This window comes from Lynx canadensis, chromosome A1 (assembly GCF_007474595.2).
Source record: "Lynx canadensis isolate LIC74 chromosome A1, mLynCan4.pri.v2, whole genome shotgun sequence".
Taxonomy (NCBI): Eukaryota; Metazoa; Chordata; class Mammalia; order Carnivora; family Felidae; genus Lynx; species Lynx canadensis.
The window spans coordinates 231,415,594-231,438,654 of record NC_044303.2 but is presented as its reverse complement, the minus strand read 5'-3'; the positions used below and the strand labels follow the sequence as shown (position 1 = coordinate 231,438,654).

General features: G+C 42.9%; 1 protein-coding gene across 1 annotated transcript in view; it reads right to left on the bottom strand.

Annotated features, from left to right (window-relative positions):
• CTNND2 (catenin delta 2) overlaps positions 1-23,061 on the bottom strand; it is a 946,486-nt gene that overhangs the window by 104,096 nt on the left and 819,329 nt on the right. The window contains 3 exon segments of the mRNA XM_030332482.1: positions 3,942-4,092; positions 5,130-5,204; positions 18,905-19,078. Coding sequence (XP_030188342.1) covers positions 3,942-4,092; positions 5,130-5,204; positions 18,905-19,078 — 400 coding nt within the window.

The following is a 23,061-nucleotide window of genomic DNA, read 5'->3' as shown; positions in this document are numbered from 1 at the left end:
TTCATTTTAAGACGATGGCCAGACACGGGTGCCTGGGTGGCTTAATCTTGGTTGAGCGTCCAACTCTTGATTTCGGCTTAGGTCACGATCCCGGGATCCTGGGATCAAGCTCTGTATGGGGTTCCACGCTTAGTGTGAAGGCTGCTTAAGATTATCTCTCTTTCTCCCTCTGCCCCTCTCCCCCACTCACGTGCTCTCTCTCTCTCTCTCATAAAGAATAAAAATTTTAAAGAAGCTAAAAAAAAAAGATGATGGCCAGACAGGAAAAATTTTACTTTTGTCATTTATTTAGCAAAATTTTATCAAGTCCTGCAATGGATCCAGGTGCCCCTCTAGGCTCATGGGCCACCCCAGGGAACCAGCAAGACAGAGCTTCTTGCCCTTAGTGGAAAAATGTTCCGGTGGCAGGGAGATGGACGAAAAACAAGATGAAGAAGTGTTATGCTATATATTAGAAGGTGACTCGTGCTGTGGAGAGAAGCAAAGTGGGGAAGGGGGTGAGATTTGAGCATAGTGGCCAGAAAAGGTTCTACTGGAAAGGAACGCCTGATTGGGATGAGGGAAGAAGCACATGGGCACTTGGAGAAAGAGGACTGCAGGCAGAGGGAGCAGCATGTTCAAAGGTCCTAAGGCAGGATCATGGCTCATGTGAACCACATGTGAACCAGTGACCACAGCATGTAAGTAACAGCAAGAGGGGAAAAGGTGAGTGTGGAGGGGAACCAGAGAGCTGGATTACGTACAGCTATATGTGCCTGATGAAGATTTCACTTCCGCTGAGGAGGACAGGACAGGTGACAAGCTCTGGTCAAGGTTTTAACAGGGCCACTTTGGCTGCTGTGTTGAGAGTGGATGGTAGGGGGCGACGGCAGAGGCAGGTGCCATGGTAATAACCAGGTAGGTGACCTATGGTGGGAGTTTGGGGAAAAGAGCAATGAGGGTGAGAAGTGTCAGGTCCTGGAAGAATGTAGAAGAATGATCAGATTTGCTGATGGACCAGGCAAGGGGACTGAAGAGTCAAAGGGCACCGCCAGGTGCCTCTCCTGGACCTCGGCAAGGACAAACTGACGTTTGCTGTTGGGAATGACTGAGGAGGGACTGTGGTTAGGGGGAAGGGTAAGGAACTCAGATCTGGAGATGTATCTGGGATGCCTGTTGGACAGCCAATGGAGATGGGGGACAGACAGCTAGACCCAGAGATGTGGGACTCGCACCAGAGATACCCATCTGAGCGTCATCGGAATATAGATCTTTGACACCATGAAACCACAAAACCACCAAAGCGTTGACTGAGAAGTGACAGAAAAGAGAAGTCCAAGTTCAACTCTTGCCCTTTGTTGCTGTTCTTTGTTCAAAGTCACTGCAACTTTCTTTTCAATGCACAAAATTCTGTATAGCGTTTCCTATAAAAATCACTACTGTGATACAGTATTTGAAGGCAAAGAGCTGGCAGAGGTCACATTTCCTTTCTTCTAGATGGAATAGACAGGTGTGTTGTTGGTTTTTTTTCTTTTCTTTTTGTTGTTGTTGTTGTTAAATTCTACTTTTCTCATTCGAGAAAAAAAGTTATTGATTCCATAAAGCCAGTGACTTGGATATTTTCACTTCTATTTTTAAGTGACTGGCTCCCTTTCCTGGCTGGTGACATTTGATAGTAAAGGCTTAATTTAACATGGGCAATATGGAGCTCCAAATGTTCCTGCCTCAGAGAGAGTCCCGAATAACGGGCTTCTGAGAAAGAAGAGGTGTCTGGAAGCTAGAAAACCAATCAATAGTTCCCTATTTTGTTATATTTTAATCCAGCAAAAGAAATAAAACATGCAGACATACAAGACCTAGTAGTTAGTATCGAGGCAGCGGACTGATTAGCTATTGATTTTTCCTCCATTTTACACAGGAGCAACAAGATCTTATCAGAAGCCCCAGCTCTGTCCCGTCTGAAACAACTCCATAAGGAAAGAAAGAGCAGATATGCAGCGGGTAACCTTCTGAGTTAATGGCCTAATTTAAATATACAAAATCCACAGCGACACTTAAGGTCTTTTCAAACTAACTATAAATATCAAATTGTGAGTCTAATTTTCATGATTTATAACATAGTGCGAGCTTAAAAAGATACTTGCATTTATTAGGCAAAGATTTGAAGTCTTTTTTCCCTGTAAATAAATAATGGACAAAGGTCCACAAATACTTTTGATTTTATTGGAGGATATGATGGGTATTACGAAACGGCAGGAAAAAAGTATCTTGTTTCCCGATCACAAAGGGCTTGGAACGCCATGTTCAGGAATGAGGACAGCACAAATAGACCCATGTCTCTATGTGAAATTTGTGTATGACATTTAGACCCACGCCTGGGACCCCAACTGTCCCAGGAACGGAAACTCGGCCCTCTGCCCACGCTCACTCACTTTCTCCCTTTCCCCCGGCCCAGAGTCGGTACCATGTGAATCTTTGGCATGGTGGCTGGTCCAGCTCCCTGCTACCCAAACTCCACTGACACCTGTTACCTGCACGGAGGCTTGCCAGGCTTCATGAGGCATTGACCAAAGACCCTACTGGAATCCCCTCTTTAATCTCAGATGCTCTAGCAGGAATACATTGTCTGTCTCTTCTGGGGGAGGGAGGTCTCCTGGTTCACCACTCCTCCAGGCATCCATCGGCCTTGGCCTGGGATCTTCCTACCTGCAGAGGGGAGGAACCAGGAGGCCTCTCCCACTTGGGCTCCTACCACACTCTGCCCCAGACACAAGCGGCCCCTTGAAGACCCTGAACTCACCACCCAGCTCCCAGCTCCCCCACCGTTTGCCCTTCCCCCTAAATGTCCACAAGACCTACTCTCACCTCCTTCAAGTTTTTGCTCAGATGTAACCTTCCCACGACTACCTTGACTTTGACCTTCCAATTAAAATCACAACCCCTTATGCTGAGTGGAAGAAGCCAGACGCAAAAGCTCACGTACGATATGACTCCATTTACATGAAATATGCAGAACTGGGACGTCTGCAGAGACAGAAAGGAGACTGTGGCTGCCAGGGTCTTGGAGGACGGAAAACGCCGGTGCCTACTTAACGGCTACAGGGTTTTCTTTAGGGTGGTGAAAAGGCTTTGGAATTTGACAGATATGGTAGTTGTACATTATGAAAATACTAAATGCCACGGTAATGGTGAACTCTGAAGGGGTTAATACAATGTTATGTGAATCTCACCTCGATGAAAAAACGGCCGCCTCACAATGATGGTTTCCTTTACCCCATGTAAGGTTTCTAACATACCGTCAAGTTCCTGCGAATGTATATTTTATTCGATGCGTCTCTCCCTTCTCCCAAATATAAACCCCACAAGGGCGAGCCTTCCTGTCTGTTGTGCTGACTGATAAAATCTCCGAGCCTAGAACAGGCCTGGAACAAAGCAGGTCAGGGATAAACATCTGTCGAATAAATAGATGAATATACGATCTCCTTAATGCTTCATTAATAAAAGATCTCCCCTATTTCTTGAGTACCGAATTAGAGGAAGAGGAGTCTTTTACAAATAGGATTAAAGGGCCAGTATGCTCTAATCCAAAACAGATCTTCAGACAGATAGGGGAAGAGATGTGGCGTGCAGCCATTAGAATCCCAGGTCACCACGTGGAAAGCAAACAAACAACCAGACAGAGACGTAGAGGCTCAGGACAGTGGTATCCAGTGCCGAGCACTGTGGTCGTTTTTAAGCTGCAAGGATTAGGATGTCAACACACATTGCATTTTCCTGTAAATTCTAAAAGAGAAATCAGCCCACTGCATTTAAAGAAGGCGGCCAGCTGACAAAACGTGACCTCTAATAAATGCACTGTGTTTTGCACGTGCGGTTGTCTTGCCCATGGATTCGGCCACATGCACCTGCCGGGAAATGTTTTCATTTAGATTCTGAGACACTGTGAATTGCAGAGAACGTACCAATGAGCTCCTTGTTTCTGACGTCCAAGGCCATGTTCCGGAGTGCCGTGGCCACTGCGCACACCACACGGTCGTTATCTATTCGGAGCAGCTCCACGAGGATAGGCAGGCCTTTCTCTTTTCGGACAGCAGCTCGGATATATACTGACCACTGCAACGAGAAGGAAGGCCAAGGCGTTAGAAGCGGAGGTGGAAAACCCTAGAAGCTAACAGCACGTGCAGGCTTTCAGACGGCTGCTTTATAGGAGCCAAAAAGGATGAATTATCAAGACCTGGTTGTAGAATGGGCTGAATGCGGTAGGCATGTACTGAAATGTCTTAACTTTATTTTCTGCCTTCAGTATATGCAAGAGGTTTTGGGGTTAATCAGTTATTGCCACGCTTATTTCTCTGATGCTGGCATTTGCAGTCCTTGACTTGGGCAAGCCACTTGATGCTTTAAGATGCAGAGGGCTAGGACAGGAAGGGCTAGGACGGGAAATGCTAGCACAGGAAGGGTGGGCTGGTTTTTTGGTGTTAGGAGGAATAAAAAAGAACTCCGGAAAAGGTAGAAAATGATAAAAAGTTGAGGACAGGTCATTTTTTTAACAGACCTGCATTTGGAGGTGGGGCACGCAGGTGGGTTGGTGAACATACGGTCACTAAATTGTTGGCTGAATAATAAAAAGTCAATGAGTCAGAAAAAGGTAAGGGTGAGGAGAGGTAAACATGACACTTAAAGTCAAGAGTAAAAACCGTCAGATTTTTAAGAAAACATCTGGATCAAAATGTATTATGTCTGGGGCCATTATTCAGTGTCCATTTTATAAAGTAAGACATACAGTTTGTTTTGGATTGGTGGTTGTTGGCTTTAATGGAACACACCTACTTTTTATCTGAAACGTATTTGCAACTTCAGGATGATAAAGCATTCAGATTCATTTAACGGAATGCAGGGAGGTCCACGTTTTCCGGACCTTCACATATATACTTCATATTGTTGTACAGTACTCCAGAGAAGAGTGTGCACAATAAAAACCAAGCAATGTAAGGGTTTAAGAAAATGGCATTCATGACATGAAGTTCTGGATTCTGTGGCAGAGTCCTTCAGGGAACCACCAAAGGTGGGACCGAGTCCCCACCCCTCCCCCACCAGGCCCTTCCATCCCCCATTCCCATCAGGGCAGGCACCCCAGAGCTGGCTCTCACCTGTGGCAGGCAGGGAGCCCCCTCTGGCAGTGAACGTAGGGCATACGCCATGCCTGCCACATCCTCAGCCCAGCCCTGCATGAAATATGAGATTAAAAAACACACACAACTTCATCCTGTCCTACGTCAGAAGTCACATTCACATAGTTTCTTATCACCATCAACTCACACTGTATGGTTTTTCTCCTGCCCCCACTCTGTCCTTCAAGCTCTAGGAAGCCTGAGGGGCTTGGGGAAACAGACTGAATTCAATAAAGCATCTCTTGATTGCAATGGACTCTTCCACAGCCCCACTCTCAGGGAGCAAAGAAATCAACAGTCAGAAATCCTTAGACATACAAAAATCTCAAGGTTTGGAAACTTCTCATTGAAATTTGGGTGTCTGGATGGGATATCCCTTCTGAGGGAGGGAGGCCCCTCGTGAAGACAGTACAAAACCACTTTGTGTCATCGGAAATTTCACTTGCAATGTGACATGCTGAGATAGGCTTTTCATCCACTTCCTCCACTACCTGTGAACCTTCTTGTCTCCGGTGCCCGGAAAAGACTAGAAACCTGAGCTTATGCAGCCCACTCATTGTTGGCTTTCTTCCCTAAAACTAAGAAGAGAAGCTAGAAAAAAGAAGAAAACGGAAATCAGATGTAGGGTCAATGTCTACGTATTGTAAGATGAACGTCAACGATAAACTTTACTGCTGGGGTGATATTCTGGACCTTTTAAGACACCACAGGGAATGTTCTCAGTCACTTAAGCAGGCTGAAGCATAAGCCCTAAAGATGACCCCTTTGGCACCTCTTTCTAGGCCCAGGATGCTGGCTCGTACATTACTGATCTCTCCTAGTTCCCCAAGGCCCTGGTGGGTCGGCATTAGCATTCTTATTTTACGGATGGGGAAATCTAGACACAAAGATGTCAAATACCCTGCCTACGGGGGCCACCTGAGCCTGGTCCTGTTACTCTACATCTGTTTCTCTTTATGATGCTGCCGATACTTCCTCCTCTGCCATCACCTCTCTCTCACCTAATCCCCTGTGCTCAGTCTCCCAGACACTGCCTCGCCCTCTCCTTCATCCTTCCAAACGTAGACAGAGGGGAACCTGGCCATATCTGAAATGAGCCAAGAAAGGAAGGCTTGGACTTTGTTTTTTCTTCTTAGAAGTTCAGCTATTACATCCCTCCCATGTTGGATGGAAAGATGATCTGGTGTTTGGAAAATAATGACAATCCTTAAGCCTTCCCGGGGAAGTGATTTTGGAGTAACAAAAAATGGCTGTAGATAGCCCCAAACGTGACTGAGTTACAGATACGCCTCTTTGGCATGGGAAAATGGTCAACATCAGTGGTATGTTCTCCCTAAGTGAAAAGAGATAATCAGATAATGGATTTGACCTTACACTATTGATACACAGAAAAGAACTTTTATTTTGACACTTTTAGTTCTGTGTGCTTGCACATACAGTTGACCCTTGAACAACACGGGATTTGGGGCACTGACCCCCTATGTGGTCAAAAATCTGCATAAAACTGGGGCGCCTGGGTGGCGCAGTCGGTTAAGCGTCCGACTTCAGCCAGGTCACGATCTCGCGGTCCGTGAGTTCGAGCCCCGCGTCGGGCTCTGGGCTGATGGCTCAGAGCCTGGAGCCTGTTTCCGATTCTGTGTCTCCCTGTCTCTCTGCCCCTCCCCCGTTCATGCTCTGTCTCTCTCTGTCCCAAAAATAAATAAACGTTGAAAAAAAAAAAATTAAAAAAAAAAAAATCTGCATAAAACTTTTGACTCGCCCAAAACGTAACAGGCTGCTGCTGACCTAAAGCCTTACCAACAAGACAAACAGTAGATTAACACACAGGTTGTATGTTACATGTATTTATACTGTATTTTTTTTTATAAGAACGTAAGCTTAAGAAAGGATATTATTCAGAAAATCATAAGGCAGAGAAAATACATTTATAGTACTGATGTATTTATTGAAAAAAGTCCATGATTAAGTGGAGGTGCATAGTCCAAACTCATATTGTTGAAGAGTCAACTGTATATGAAAAATTCCCAATATTAGTTCCATACAAGACGACTCAGAATACGTTATTTACATTCCACTCAAGAGATGTTGCAAGTTTCCACAAGTTTTATTGACGTGCAAAGTGACACGACAGTGATGGTTTCTACGTAGTAATCAGTCTTGGAGTAGATCACGTGTAAGCCACGCGTGTAACCTGTATGAAACCCAGCAGAAGGAGTAAAAGAGTGCAGGGGTGGAAAGAGGGAAAGGAATTCAGTAACTGGGGAATGTTTCACAGGTGCACTCAACACAGAAACATGAAGCTCGTTTAGAGGTTTCCTGGAAAAGAAGGGAGTTGCCTTGAAAAGCATGGCAGCCTCTGTTGTGCTTAGAAAGGTGTGCGGGTTGCCAAAAGTTTGGTGACGGGAACAAAGTAGGAGTACCGCTGGCATAAAAACAGCTGAACAAGAGAGAAAAATGCTTCATAACTCACTGTGGCTGAGTGGCTCTTTGGGTGGAACCTTAACTTCCCGTAAATGGAATACGAGAGCACTGTGCACAGAGCACGTCGGTGTAGAGGGAAGGGCATGGACCAGGATGCCTTTAAGAAAAGTGGTCCATGAACTGAAGAGACGATGTTTGATGATTCAAAGAGAGAAGAAGGAAGAGGGGAAGGAAGGGGAGGAGGAAGGGGAGGGGGAAGAATGACAAGAAAGATGGAAGAGGAGGAGAAAGACGAGGAGAAGGATCTGGTCCAGGAGAAAAGAGCACAGATGTGTTTCAAACTCTTCTTGGTGAGATGCTTTCCCAGTGGTGATCCCAGGAGAGCCACGAGTCCTCAAAAACAAACTTAACACTTCAATCAACTGTCAGGCACTGCTCTAATGTCTTTATATGTATTAACTCATTTAATCCCCATCTCTACCCTATGCAGTAGCCACTATGGTAACTTCCACTTTACAGATGAGGCAAGGGAGCCACAGCAAGGCTTCTCAGCCTGCAGACGCTTGGGCAGGTCTTGAACCCAGGGAGCGCTGTCCCAGAGTTGGTGGGCTTGGCCTCCATTCTCATCTGCCTCTCAGAAAGACATCTGCACTCATGGCTGATATAATCCTTACAAATGCACCAATTAATCTTGGTTTAATAGGGGATGCTATTACTTAGGACTCGCAATAAATAGCCCATCTGGCACTCCTCGAAACTCCTGAGTTAAAGACCCTTCAAGTGCTCTCAATGGAACTACTGGGCATTTCAACCCTGTCTTGAGAACAGCTTGTCCAGATTTAGCAGATCTGATACAAGAAGTTGCATATGATTGGAATGGCAAAGAGAAAGGCCTCGTTTGTGTCAGGAAAGGATGCTTCCGTGCATGTGATGTGACAGCAATTAAACCCCCGAATGTTCTTCCTTCTCCTCCTTGCTTACGGCTCTCCCTGAAGACAGGTCCGCCATTATTTGACCCAGGTGTTTTCAGGACGGGACAGAGCATAAAGCAGTGAATGCTGACTTTAAAGGTGGAAGGCACAGATGTAGGTAAAAGGTTGGGACATATGTGGAAGGGGATGAGAATAGGCAGAAGACAATTTGGCCACTCCTCAGGCAACACGGAGCCTCCAAGTCATGGAGAGAAGGGGTCCGGGTTGGAGAGGAAGCAGGAGGGGTGAGAGCATTGTGGGGGCTGCCACCGGATGCGCCCCCAGACAAGTCGTGCTCTGTGTGAGGGGCTGACAAAGATCCCTGGAAGATGAGCGCTGAGAAGGCCGAGGCTCTGCTGCCCACCCTGCTCACGGCAGTGTCTGTTCAAGAACCGGCGAAGTCCCTGCATCATCATGGAGCAGCGGCCACAGAGCCACCGGCACCAGACTTGGGGGGCAGGAAAGGGCTCCTGTGGCTCCCGTGTGGCAGAGAATAGCCTCTGAGCATTTCTGTTGTCTCCAGTGGGTGGGCCATGTAAGTCAGCTGAGGAGGAAAGGCTGAGGACCCAGGGCCGCAGAGGGGGGTTAGTCGGCCAGGAGGAGAGGACACATCAGAACAGCAGGTGTGGACAGTGCTTGCCTGGGTTAAGGAGTGGATGTGGCTGCATCTCAGGGGAGCTTAATAGTTATGGGGGGGGGGGGCAGGTGTGGGCCGGGAGAGAACCTTGGACCAGAGAGAGTCCTATCACCAATTATCATATCCCGCCTGAGAGCCCGACAGGACAAGGAAGCTTGTCCTGGGCAAGAGGCAGCTTAGGACAGAGATGATGCCACACTGAAAACAGACACCCAATCCCTGTCCCCTGCGGGGATATTTCTGTAAGAACCCCACCCCCCAAGTTTAGCATCAACTGCAGGGGGCAGGAGAGGATGAAGGCTGACAAACATAAATATGGCCAAGTGTTAAGCCTGAAGAGACTGAAAAATAGCTGCATTTTATTGAGTTTACCTAGGAACGTCTAGATTATTTTCTTTTCTTCCCATTTTGCATTGGACACAATACAAGTGCAGAGATGAAACCAAACTGAACCACACAAAATAAAGAAAATTACATGACTTTTTGTTCAATAATGTTCCTCACTATCCCCATGGAGGATTTGGTAATAAAGTGAAGACAGGAGCGTCTCGGTGGCTCAGTGGGTTAAGCGTCGGACTTCGGCTCAGGTCATGATCTCACGGTTCGTGAGTTCGAGCCCTGCATCAGGCTCTGTGCTGACAGCTTCAGCCTGGAGCCGGCTTCCCAATCTGTGTCTCCCTCTCTCTCTGCCCCTCCCCAGCTCGTGCTCTGTCTCTCTCTCAAAAATAAATAAAAATATTTAAAAAATAAAGCGAGGACAATGCTTTTTAACCCTTTCCACTCAGGCTACCTCAATCTGATGTGGATTCTCAGAAGCTTCACTTTTCAAATTCTCAGCCCAGCCATAAACAGGATTGATGGCTACAATTTTTCCAAAAATTTCTCCCCTGCTTAAGCCCCGGTTAAGGCTGACTTACGTTCCTAAAAGAAGATCAACACTGCAATTTAACTAGCTTTTCCCTCTTGAAATCCTAATAGTTTGCTAAATAACTAGAGATAGTGTTCTCTTTTCGGTACTAAATATTCTATTAAGAGGCTGAACCCCTGATGGTGCTAAACTTTTGACTTTGTTGACTAATATCTCTATTCACATTAAATATTAATATTTTTGATGAATGTCTTACAAGTTCTCCTGCTTTAGAAGCATAGTCGGCGATTAAATGGTTTTCTGTCGCGTGTCTGTTTCCCCGTTGAATTCCTTTATCAAATTCCCTACGTTTCCTTTTGATATGGTAAAAAAAAGTCACGTTTTCAAACCAAATCCTTCTAAACATAATTTCACCTTTCAGATGCATTTTGGCACCCTCCAGTGTCACAGGACCACAATGTGCTAAAATCTGACAGCTGTAAATTGAATAAGCTGCAACGAATTTTGCACAGATTCCACGAGACTTCGAAATTTGTTTCTGAATTCACTTATGATGCTATGTTATTTACCGCAGTCCTTCATTCTCGCGATATGAGGGCAGAAAGTATCAAAAAAATTCTCCTTCTTCCGTCTCATTCTAACTGACACTTTACTATAAAAAGAATGTTCAAAATACTCAGGAACTGTGTGGCTTTTGTTGCACGCGTCACATTATTCTCTCTAGTGTGGATTTCTACCTGGATTACCGTGTTCATACAGGACTGTGGCTGGTGATCACAACAGGATTTATGAAGCAGCTGGGAACCTTAACCACAAGGCCCTCAAATGCTGGGGTTCGGCTGCGGTGGAGACAGGACATAGGTGTCCCCTGTTTAAATTCAGATCTTGTTGCAGGATTACATGTTTTTGTTTTCAAAGTCCATTTTAAAAAGTTGTATCTGTAATGAAGAGGGCTAGTGAGGAACTCCCTTGTGTCGTTAAACCAATAAATCAGTTTAATAAATAAGATGTTTAATTAAGGTAATGGCAGCTATTGCATACGTAAAGTGTTTGTTTGTATTTTTAAAACGTTAAGTCAGGTTAGTGCAAAGACTGAATTTTACTGCAAGTGTTTATGCGATGCTGAAAATTGAAGTGCAAGCAAGAGAATTTCCTGGCTGGGTGGGGGGGGGGGAAGCATTTAGATATGCTTTTGTGGTAAGAACAAATAAAGAAGGTCAAGCTCACATAAAAGCCATGGAGAAGACGCATTCACTCAACTGACAGTAACAAGTACACCTGTCCCCCTACCTCTCAGGCCGTCTCAAGGATCAGCAATTCTCAATGAAAAAAACATACCTTTAACAATGGGCCTTTCTGAACACAGAGAGTCTTTTTTGGTGACTGTTACCAAATATGTCTTCACTGTGTGCAAATGGTATTTAGAAATGCCTTCTGGGCCACAAAATGTGACGCTGTTAGATCACAGGCGTGGTGTGTCTGAGAGGACGGATGCCACAGATCTTATTCTAAGAGTCTGGCACGTTCTCTAGTGACAGGGCTGTGTAAACATCCCACTGGGAAGGGGATATGGACAAGAATGAGTGTTCAAATGAATCTGCTTCCTCCCCTGCTTTTTTGACAGCAAAGATGGTGACTGGGAAGTGTAGGCAGGGAGGACTCAGGGATTCTTTATTCAATATAACAAAATGAAAGTAATTTAATTGTTCCTCACCCTCACTTATTAGATGCTAAATCAGAAAGCTTTTCCTTTATTGCATCCTTCTTTTTTTTCTTTATAAACATGGTGATTCATGGGGAGAGGGAGTTACATCTCATATTTTTCTCTTGGATCCAGAAAACACGTTATTCGGGGGACATGAAGCACCGTCTGGAGGGACTGTGCTGATACAAACCCTGTCCGTCTTGCAAACACAAGGCACACCTTTGGTTGAAGACCTGGCTAGTAAGGTACCTAAAGTGCCATTGGTTTTTACAAAGATGTTAACGGTTTTATTTTGGAACATAAATTGAATATATTACCAAGTCTCTGTCCCTTCGGGACGAAGAATTTTACTCTTTTTGAATCTGGATTCAGATTACTTTATGACTGGGAATTGGTTTTCACTGTCAGGGGCCTAGGAATGTAGAGAAAGCATGTGTCTACTGGAGGCTAGGAGTTGAGCCCAGATTATGCGCGAGGGACACACACGTAAGATCTTGACTCTCGTAAGGGAACATTTCTGGTTGTGGATTTGTGGGGTTTTTTTTTCCGCTTCTTGCTGGTAGATGGTGACAACAAGAGTAGCCTTGGAAGTCACGTGTTGAAGATGGCAGAACGGCTGTTGTGAGCCGGGGTGAATTAATTCACGGAGGGTAGCTTCCCTCTTCACACACCTGCCCATACCTGTTACATCAGAGAAGATAACTTCTGTCTTCTATCTTGAATTAGCCCTTGAGTATCTGGGACCTCTTTGCTATGGCCGCTAGCATCCTTCTTAAAGGAGATCTGCTAGTGTATTACAGTGAACTCTAGTCATGGACTCCTAGCCCTAAGGTGTTAGCTAGTGACGTTGGCAGTGTACTTCCTCATTCCTGACCTCTTCCTTGTAAAACCGACTCCAGGAACACTCTTGTGCCTAGTGTAGACATACACCTTTGTGTATACGTTCCTACCATAGCATCCACAATGGGTTTTGAACTTCTCGTTTACATGTTTATTATACTGGAAAGGTACCAGGGGGAAGGTACCGAGTCAAACTCAGCTTCCTGTTTCAAGTGTCTTCCAACTAACAGCTCACAATCGGAGAGTAAAAAAGTGTTTACCTGATGAAAGATCATATTAGGTTAATTTTTAGAATCTAGTGGTTATTATTTAAGAATAGCACTCTCCACTGAAAGGAACTAATAAAAAGGATCAAAGCTACCACAATTTTTGAAAGGGCCAGCAAGTCGTAGCCACTTCCACAGAAACACTGTTAGGGCTTAAAGTGCTCACATGCTCCTTTACTGGTCTTTTCTAAAGCCAAACTAATCCCTTAATCCTGTGGTCCCTGCGTGTGGGGTTAGACCCTGACACGGGGCCGATGAATACTTGCTTATCCTCTGGACCGGAAGAACAGAATACCGAGTGGCAAGACCTGAGCCCCACAGCTCTGATGATGCAAGAACAGTTAACCTGAAGTTTTTGTTTGAATTCCCACTGACCCACCTGCTCAGATAATTAATAATGCCAGTTTCCAGGTTAGCCCGTGTCTTAAACTGTGCTCAAATGGGGATTAGGTTCCTGATCGTATTACAACTGTCCTAGGTATAATCTGTGCCCCTGGGGTTCCTTTAAGAGCAGGTTGTGCCTGGTAGTTACCGAACCAGAATCAGTTTTATATGTAATTGGCCCCGGCAGATTCAGAATGTTGCTTCACTGTCTTCTCATCGTCATTGTTGCTGATGAGAAATCAGCTGTCACTCTTCTCTTTGTAAGGACAAGTCTTTTTTTCTTCTAGCTGCCTTTTTTTTTTAATAAGTCATAATTTGTGTGTGTGTGTGCAGTTGACACACAATGTTACTCTCTAGCTGATTTTAAGATGTTCTCTTTACTACTGATTTTGATCAATTTGACTGATGCACCTTAGTGCGGTTCCTTTATGCTTCTGCTTGGGTTTTCTTGAACTGCTTGGATCTGGGAGTTTAGGGTTTTCATTACATTTGGGAAATTTTCAGGTATTATTTCTCCAAATATTTTTGTTCTCTTATCTTTCTCCTTTCTCTCTCCTTTCCTTTGGGATTTTTTTTTTAAGAATTTTTTTTTACCTTTATCTGAGAGACTGAAAGAGAGTGTGGGCAGAGAGGGATTGAGAGAGAATTCCAAGCAGGCTATGTGCTCTCATCACAGGACCTGACATGGGGCTCGATCTCACAAACTGTGAGACCATGACCTGAGCCGAAATCAGGAGTCAGATGCTTAACCAACTAAGTCACCCAGGCACCCCACCTTTGAGGGTTCTAATTACATGTGTATCAGGCCACTTGAGGCTCACTGATAATTTATGGGTTTTTTTTCCTTTGTGTTTCATTTTGGGTAGTTTCTGTTCAGTTTGTAAATCTTTTTCTTCTGCAATAGCTAACCTTCCTATTATCCCATCCCATCCCATGTGTGTTTTATTTCATACATTGTATTTACAACTCTAGAGGTTTTATTTGAGTCTTACTTACTTTCCACGTTCTAATTAACTTCTTGAACACAGGGAACACAGTTGATAGCAACTGCTTGTCTGCTAATGTTAACTTCTGTGTCCGTTCTGAGTCGCTTGTGAATGATTAATGTTCCTCCTTATTATGAACTACATTTTCCTCTTTATTTGGTCGTAGGCTTATTTTCAACTAAGATGCCAGACATTCTTCATTTTAATCTGCTAGATGCTGCATGCTTTTTGTATTCCTACAGATATTTTTAAGCATTGTTCTAGGATTCAGTTAATGTGGAAACGATTGCTACTTTTGGATCTTACTTTTAAGATTTTATAGGAGAGACCAGGTCATATTTAGTCCAGGGCTAATTATATGCTTAGTATCAGGAGACAAGACCCTCCTGAGCACATACCCAGTGGCCCATGAAGTACGAGGTCTTCCTGTCTGGCTCTTCGTTAGGCACACTATACCCATCCCTGTGTGAGCCGAGTTTAATTCTCCCTAATTGCATGAGCTTCTCTCCTCTGCTTTGGGCATTTACCTCACATGCATTCACTGATAGTTCCCTGCTGAATATTTGAGGGGAATCCTCTGTGGGTGGCTTTCTCCTGTCTGGAACTCTGTCCTATGAACTCCAGGCGCCCTGTCTCCCCAGATCCCCAGCTCCGTCTCCTAGGCTCAGTGTCTCCTGAGCTCCTCTGGAGTTCCCAGGTCTTGGGCCATGGTCTGCAGACTCCCAAGGCAGCGTGCTGGAGCAATCGGAGGGCTCACCTTGCTTGTTTTCTGTCTCTCCTAGATCACTGTCCTTCACTGACTAATGCTTGGTGTCTTAAAAACCATTGTTTGTTATATTTCTCTAGATTATTTGTTGTTGTTGTTATTTTTCCTTAAAGGTAGGTAAACCCGGACCTTGTCACTTCATCTGGGCATCTTGGCTGGAAGTCCCCCCAGGTGTAGCTGTTTCTATAACTTACGGCTTTGGAAATCAGATCGTTCAATGACGATGACGAAAGTAATGCCAAACTCCCAAGAGCCAGGTTTACTCTATAGTGGATTTGGATGTATATGGCACTCACAAGACAAGTGCAGTCCTTGCTATCAGGACTAGCTACTGGGGTCCTGTGGGGAAGAAATCACTAAGTCATGTGTGATGAAGGCCAGTGACGTGGTTATGACCTAGATCCTCTCCATCTCCTCCTCCTTAGGTTGGGCCCATCCTTGTCCTGCCTCAGGCTGGTCATCATGTCCAACTGAATGTGTTGTCTCTAGGAGCCTGTTGATTGGGCAGGATCTTCAGATAGCCTCTGTGTTTATTCTGACCCAATTCCTACCTCCTAGGCATCATGCTTCATGCACCATTTTCAAAACTTTGTTTCTTTTTTTTTTTTTAAATATTTTTTTTTCAACGTTTATTTATTTTTGGGACAGAGAGAGACAGAGCATGAACGGGGGAGGGGCAGAGAGAGAGGGAGACACAGAATTGAAACAGGCTCCAGGCTCTGAGCCATCAGCCCAGAGCCCGACGCGGGGCTCAAACTCACGGACCGCGAGATCGTGACCTGGCTGAAGTCGGACGCTTAACCGACTGTGCCACCCAGGCGCCCCAAAACTTTGTTTCTTTTTATTTAAACTTTATGCTTCACATCACACCATTAACTAGAATAAGACAATTGTCAAACCATGGTTTCTGCTTTTATTTGCTGTACTCCACTGATGCCCGGGTTCACTTTTACATGGTACTCCAACTGCTAAGCTCCACTTAATTCACTGTCCTTGTCAAGGCTGTTGCCCCTGACTCTAGGGACAAGTCTCAAATTTCCCAGTTCTCTTATTTTTTATTCATTTTGGCCACATGGCCAGAGATTCTGTTTCTTTCTTCACTACATCTATGTTGCTATCATGTTACCTCATTAAATATTAACAGCTTAATATCCAAGAATCTCTTTACTCTATCTTTTTTTAGAAAGTAAATAAAATAAATAATAGATTCTTTTAAAATGGTCACATTTTAGGGGGACTCTACAAAAATATCTAAAGTATCCGACTTAATAATAAGTGCAGAATGTATTTCTATAGTTCAAACCCTAGGTTTGCATAAAGTTCAATTACAACGGAAATAACCCATAAATGCGAGTTGAAAGAGCATTCATTCACATTTTGGAAATCTCCAAAGTACTATAGCCAATTGTTTTGATATTCCGTGACAAACAAAATAATTGTGCTGTAAGTGGGAAAAAAAAAGTAAACAAAGTCCATGTTGACTATGAAAAAAATGTATCACTCTGCTTCTGCCATTATACCATTATTCTTTTTCTGATGCTCATAAACCAAGTAATGAGTCTCTTAAAGTTTAAAAAGTATTTAACACCATTATGAAGATCTAGTTTCCTAGTCAATTTGTTACAGAAAAAGAGTGTGCGTGATCTTCCTATAAAGAGAAGTTATTGTTTCGCATGATGAGGTCTATAAAAAGCTGTCTCTATACAGAATTCTGGTGCTTTACACTTTACATTTCTGCTTTTGTTTGGGTCATAAAAAGTTAAGGACACTAAAAAAATGCCACTAAATTTCAACAGTTGCTATAAAAATACATTCTTAGTACTCTAGGTTTCAGATGGTAGCACTGTCTGCATGAAACTTGATCCCATTGTGAGTCTTTAATCAATCTGTTAATCAGTGAAGACTTTTTCTTAAAAAAATCTTTTTTTTTTGAAAAGGAAGGATTTCTCTGTTTGGTTTTTGTACAAGTTATTTTTGATCTTTTAAAAATTATAACAATTTATCAGTATTTGGCTTAACGATGACCCTAAATCATCACTATGGATTGTCTACTTTCCCTTCCCACATATGTCCTTATCATTTAATATGGTGTGTTAATACATTATACAGTAAATGAAGATAATGTGATTGACTATTATGCATGCTTGTGCATTTGTATTTTGATAAGAAAGCTCTTAGTAAATAAATATACGTATATTTATATATTTATAACTACACACAAATATTCCTTAGCAGTCCCTTGCCCTGCCTGAGGACTACGCCATTTTTCTAGAGTTATTAGGATGGCAAATGCTTTTGATAAGTAGCGTTGACCAAACTTTTGGCCACATGTAATAACAGTCCATTGGCCTGTGGCATCCTGCCACCATTTTTGCATCTAGTGTCAGGATTGATCTGCAAGCTGTGACTTGAAGCAGCCACAGTATTCTCCGTCTGAAACTGACACATCCGAGCAATCAGGCACTATCATTTGCTCAGGGTCACAAAGCTCAGAAAAGGCAGAGACTAAGTTTGAGTTGTAACTTGAATCAAAGCCTCTTAAATTTAGAGGGAGATAAGATCGAACGCAGGGTTCATTCAAGGAAGTGATTTCCATTATTATTTCTTCCCCAGTCATGCAAGGCCCTACTCTGGGACTCCTCCTGACGTGACTCAACTTTTGAAACTTTTCTCTGGTTGAAAGCAAAAGGTAACTTCACTTCAAGTCTAGTCCAACCTGAATTCTTTCTGAGCAACATTGGGGACACCTATGGACGGGGAGGAAAGAGACAGTGATGTTCATTCCTAAGACTCTCAAAAGAAGGGATGGGTCTGCCCATATGTCAGCAGCCAGCTCCTGGGAGGTGTTGTCAGGGCTTGTCCCCAAGGGCTGGGATGTCCCACCTGAGAAAGAAGGCATTGCTGCAGCAGTGGAAACAAAGAACGACAGAGAAGACACAAGAAGGCAGATATTGGAAAGTAGAGCAAGAAGGGAGGACGTAGTTGTGTGACAATGCTGAGGACAGTATGTGCAGTGCCTGTGATACTGAGCTTCTGAGAATTCTCTGTGTCTTATTAACATCGTTTTAAAGAAAGTGAATGCGAGACAGTGATTTATGTGTCTTCCAAGCCCCAGGCTTTTATATTAAATGAAATGAAAAATGGATGGCAGAGGTTCAAACTTCCTCTCTTGATATTTTCCCCATATGCCCTCATTCTCCCATTTGACTACACTCTTCTGTGCAATAAGACAAGTTAGCTCATGTAAGGGTTAGTGACTAAACTCAAGAATTCTTTGCTATGGTGACTCCTTTCCTACCCAAATGAGGGTCGTGGAAATTTTCCATGAAAACCAATCAGGAACAGTGTGTATTTTCAAGAATTCAGAGAAAAAGGCCCTCCTAATCTCCTAATCTCCTTCCCCATTGTCCCTTCTGGCCAAAGAGACCCAGCAATACTATTCTACTCTGTAAGCCCATAGGTTGAAAATGAAAGAGGTTCTTTTCCTCTGGGGACTGGACCAACTACAACATTATAGGGGTTTGCATGGGTTTTGAAACAAGGTGCTTGGGTATTAGCTCCCTTAACAGGAAACAACAGGGCTTGGGAAAGCATCCACATGTCACAATCTCCCCTGAAAACAAAATAGCTCAGCTACACAGACAGAATGGAAAGCATATCACAGCATTTTCAATGACCACACTTACATCTATTCATCTACACTCTGTAGTGATCTTCAAGGACTCCCGAGCCCTTGAGAATTTTTAAAAGGAATACCTTTCTATGTCCAACAGTTCAATGGAACTGGTCTTTCTCTAACATCCTCAAAAACTGTATTGGAATTGCATATCTCACAACTGGATTTCTATTCCTTTCTGAGGACGTGCTCATAATTCCAGATTTCCTCCTTATGATAATGAACTAGTCATACCTTCCAGCTCCCTGCAGCCAAGTTCTGCAGGGCACCTGCCGCCCCTTCCAGCGTGTCTGCGTTTGAGCACTCAGAGAGCAGTGTGAGGTAGGGTTTGACTATTGATGGGTGCCACAGCATCTGGATCCCTTTTGGTGGTTCTGCACAGTCTGGAAGAGGTCCTACTCCATCCCACTGGTGGAAAAAAAACAAGAGAGTAAACATTTTTAGCATCGTTACACTTCCCAACTTTGCCTCCTGTGAACGTGACACACAGAAACAAAAACACACACGACGTCTGGTGAACATCGACTGCGCGCAGGGTAGTGCCTTCGTAAGCCAAAAATGAGAGAGCCACTCCCGTCCACCAAGAGCTTAGGATGGAAAGTCAAAGGCTGTAGAGCACGTACGTAAGTGAATGTAATTGGCAGGAGAACGCATACGCTCTGTAAGAACGGTGCCAGCACATTGCTGTTAAAAGGAAGAGGAAATACATTAATTTTGGTGGGTAGAGTGGACGAAAGCCAACGATCAAGGTGGCATGTCTTACAGTTAGCATACTACTAGCATAACAGAGTACACAGCAACACTCAAATGCCTTCAATTCTTATGCCTAAGTGCCAGCTGATAAATTCTTATATAACTCCTAAAATGCATATTTGTCGGACTTTGAATTCCATCACTGCATTACAGACATCACAAAAAGAGACAACTGCTATCGCTTATCAGATGCATTGACCTAGCTAATGGCAAATCTAGATTTTATGGTGATTCTGATCGTTCAGTTGGCTTTGAATTGGATCTAATGAATAATAAGAGAATGTGTAATTAAAAATTAAAACAAATAATTCCAAAACTACCACTTACTGCACAAGGGGATATCAACAGACCATTAAAAATGGTAGTTATGACGACCGTGTAGCAATGTGTCTGGACAAATAATAAACGTAAAATGAACAAAGCAGGATGCAAAGCGGTATGTGGTTTGTGCTTTACAGCAAGTAAAATGCGCCACAGAAACACGCATGGTAATAAAAACTCATTAACAAAGTGTTCACGTCTTTCATGTTTTCCACAGTTCAAGTTTTCTGTTCCTCTTAGGATTTTAAAAATATGAAAAATTACAATAGTGATTCTGATCTTTGATCACAAACAACCTTTGTCTTTTGGGAAAGATAAAGGCAATAAGTACAATGAGGGTAGAAATGAAGTAAACCCTATGTTTAGAAAAAATACTCGCATATTTACCTATGAGAAAAGTCCCAGGAAAACAAAATCATCCTTCACAATTTCAGGGTAGGGACACTAATTTATTTTACTCCTTATTTGTGTTTATTAATGGCTGCTTAACATAGAGTCTAAATGACATATACTAAACTTCCTTGCACATATTTGGGCCCATATCTGTACATGTATGTGTGTATATATCTATGTATAAACACACAATCATAGCTGTATTTCAAAACCTGTGTTTCTTAGTTCTGAAAATTTTACTGGGGCACAAGCTTACTTCATATCCTTGGAACATAAAGATGGAAGTGTTGATAGGGAAAGTGTAAAGTTATTTAACTGTCACAAATCATTTTAAGAATTGCATTATTTCCTACGAGAAAAATTAAAAACTCATGTCTTCTTTTTCTCAATTATGCCACAGCTTAGTTTAAGCGAAGGCCAAAGCTCAGAGATGAATATCCCAAGGATGGACGTTGGACATTCCACAAAAGGTCATCTTCAATGAGAGTGTCACTCAATTTCAACGTCGTAACAAGGACACTCAACGTGGGGGAACCTGCTTATGCTTTTAACCAAAGCCACTTCTAAAGCATTCCGAAATGACTTTGCGCCTGTGCAAGCCTACTAATGAAACCAGTACATTTCTTGTAAGTACAAAAAGTAACAACATTGGAAGTGAACCAGCCTTGTCACATTGCTCCTGGTTCGTTATTTGAGACGGGCTCGCTACACTGGGTAGAAAGGTAGTGCCAGGGAAAGAGACCAGTCATTCTGCAGGTTTGCTGACTTCCATGATGAAGCAGGGGTAATACTGACTCGTCCAGAGAAACCAGTTTGGGGAACTGAATGTCTCTGCTGGTGCAACAGGAAATGGAAAATTACTTTATATAAGCTTTTTTTTCATGGTTTATTTGGTCATCTCCTTAAAACTTTTTTTTGAAGTTTATTTCTTTACTTTGAGAGAGAAAGATACAGAGAGAGAAAGAACAGGAGAGGGGCAGAGAGAGAGGAAGACAGAGAATCCCAAGCAGACTCTGCACTGTCAGTACAGAGCCCCATGCAGGGTTCAAACGCATGAACCGTGAGATCATGACCTGAGCTGAAATCAAGAGTCAGAAGCTTAACCTACTGAGTCACCCAGGTGCCCCCTTCAAACTTTTAAGCTACTGTCTTCATATAAAGATTTGGTAATATTCAGAACAATCATATTATGAAATTTGAAACTCAATAGGCATGGTATTTCCCTGTCATGTAGGAAGAACTAATGTAACAGCTGGACGTGCCCAGAAGTAGTATTTGCACACTGGTTACAAAATGCGATAGCCAAACTCTAAGAACAAAAAGGAGCTGTGTTATCATTTGCTGGGTTCATCTTGTTCTCCTTTCCTAACTTCTTCACAATAAAATAGGATAAATGGCTAAATCAGTAGACAATTTTCTTCTGCTCTGACATGTGATCTATGTAGCTCTTAAATATCTTTTATTACAATCCTTTCTTAATGGCTACAAAGAGAATCTGAAGGAAATAAAAGGAAAACTGATGTGAATGCGGATAATCTTTGGTGGCAACTAGAAATGAAGTTCAAAGGGGATTCTCTGCTATTTCGGAACATTGATGGCACCCTGGTGTGTCAATACCAAAGAAAAAGAGTTATTTCAAAGCCACTCAATGTGTGTGGCTTTTATCTGGGTACATTATTTCAAACTTTTACTGAGTTAACAGGGAAAGATTTATCAATTGTCTATTAAAAATAGACTTTTACCACCTATAAAAAGACCTGAAGTCTTCTCTAAGAGTGTGCCAACGTACTTGACATTATGCTGCCTGGAAAATCAACTCCAACAGGACCCTAGGGTGACGGTGACATCAGGATCTGACTTCGGTCATGGACACTCTGCCCATGCAAACTTTTAGGGCTAAGCTTCTTCTGGAGTGAAGGTCTGTGACAAGTCATGGGATATGCAATTTTATCACCAAAGTGGAAATACATCATTTATAAATTGAAACACAAGATGCATCCATCCTAAACTTGCTATAAGACTAGCACGTGGACAGAAGGCAAGTTGTGGCTACATCTTTCATACAATCAACCCACTGATCATCCAGCTATGTAGTCCTACGAACACAGGACTGAATTTGTAAGCCTTAAGCAAATTGTTTTGGACTATATCTTGAGGGCACATTACCAAACATTGTCTAAGAGCTTGAAATATGAGAAAAATAAAGATGCAAAATGTCATCAAGTCAGGACAGAGAATTTCTTTGTAACAAAGACGGGTCACAGTGAAGAAGACAAAATATTTCCAGGAAACTAACAGGAGCAAAGGTAGCAGAATATTTTTGATTTACTATCTGCATTACTGCCAAATCATAACATACACACGCTTCTATGTATATACATATATTTCAGTATTTACGTATCTTCATTTATCAGGCTGAAGATTAAAAATCAAGCACAGAGTAGGTAAAGGGAAAGCAAAAGAAAAAGGAGAAAGGCCTATGTGGTTTTAAAAAAAAATCTGGCTTGGGGGAAGTTTTCAGTGAAACCCTCCCTTATTCTTGGTAGTAAATTTTACTTTTATGCTCGAGAATTAACATTTCTCAGTTTTGTGCACAGTTTTCTTTTCATCGGTTGTATTTTAACAAAACTTGCAAAAGTTCTAGAAGCCCTCGATTCTTAGTTATTACTTAAATGTTCAAACTACACTTTGTACAGGTGATTCACATGTTGTTACACAGGAAAAAAATGCCAGAGAATTTATTTCTGGCATTAACACTGCCCTTACTCATTGTCTGGTTTGTAGTAATTTAGAATTTTACATATACAGTTAGAGCTCAAGAAGCTAAGAACTGAGTGCATTACACCAGAGTCTTTCAGATTTTTTTTTAAAGGATAATGCTTTGGAATGAATGTTTGTGGCCCCCTTCCTCCAATTTCTTATGT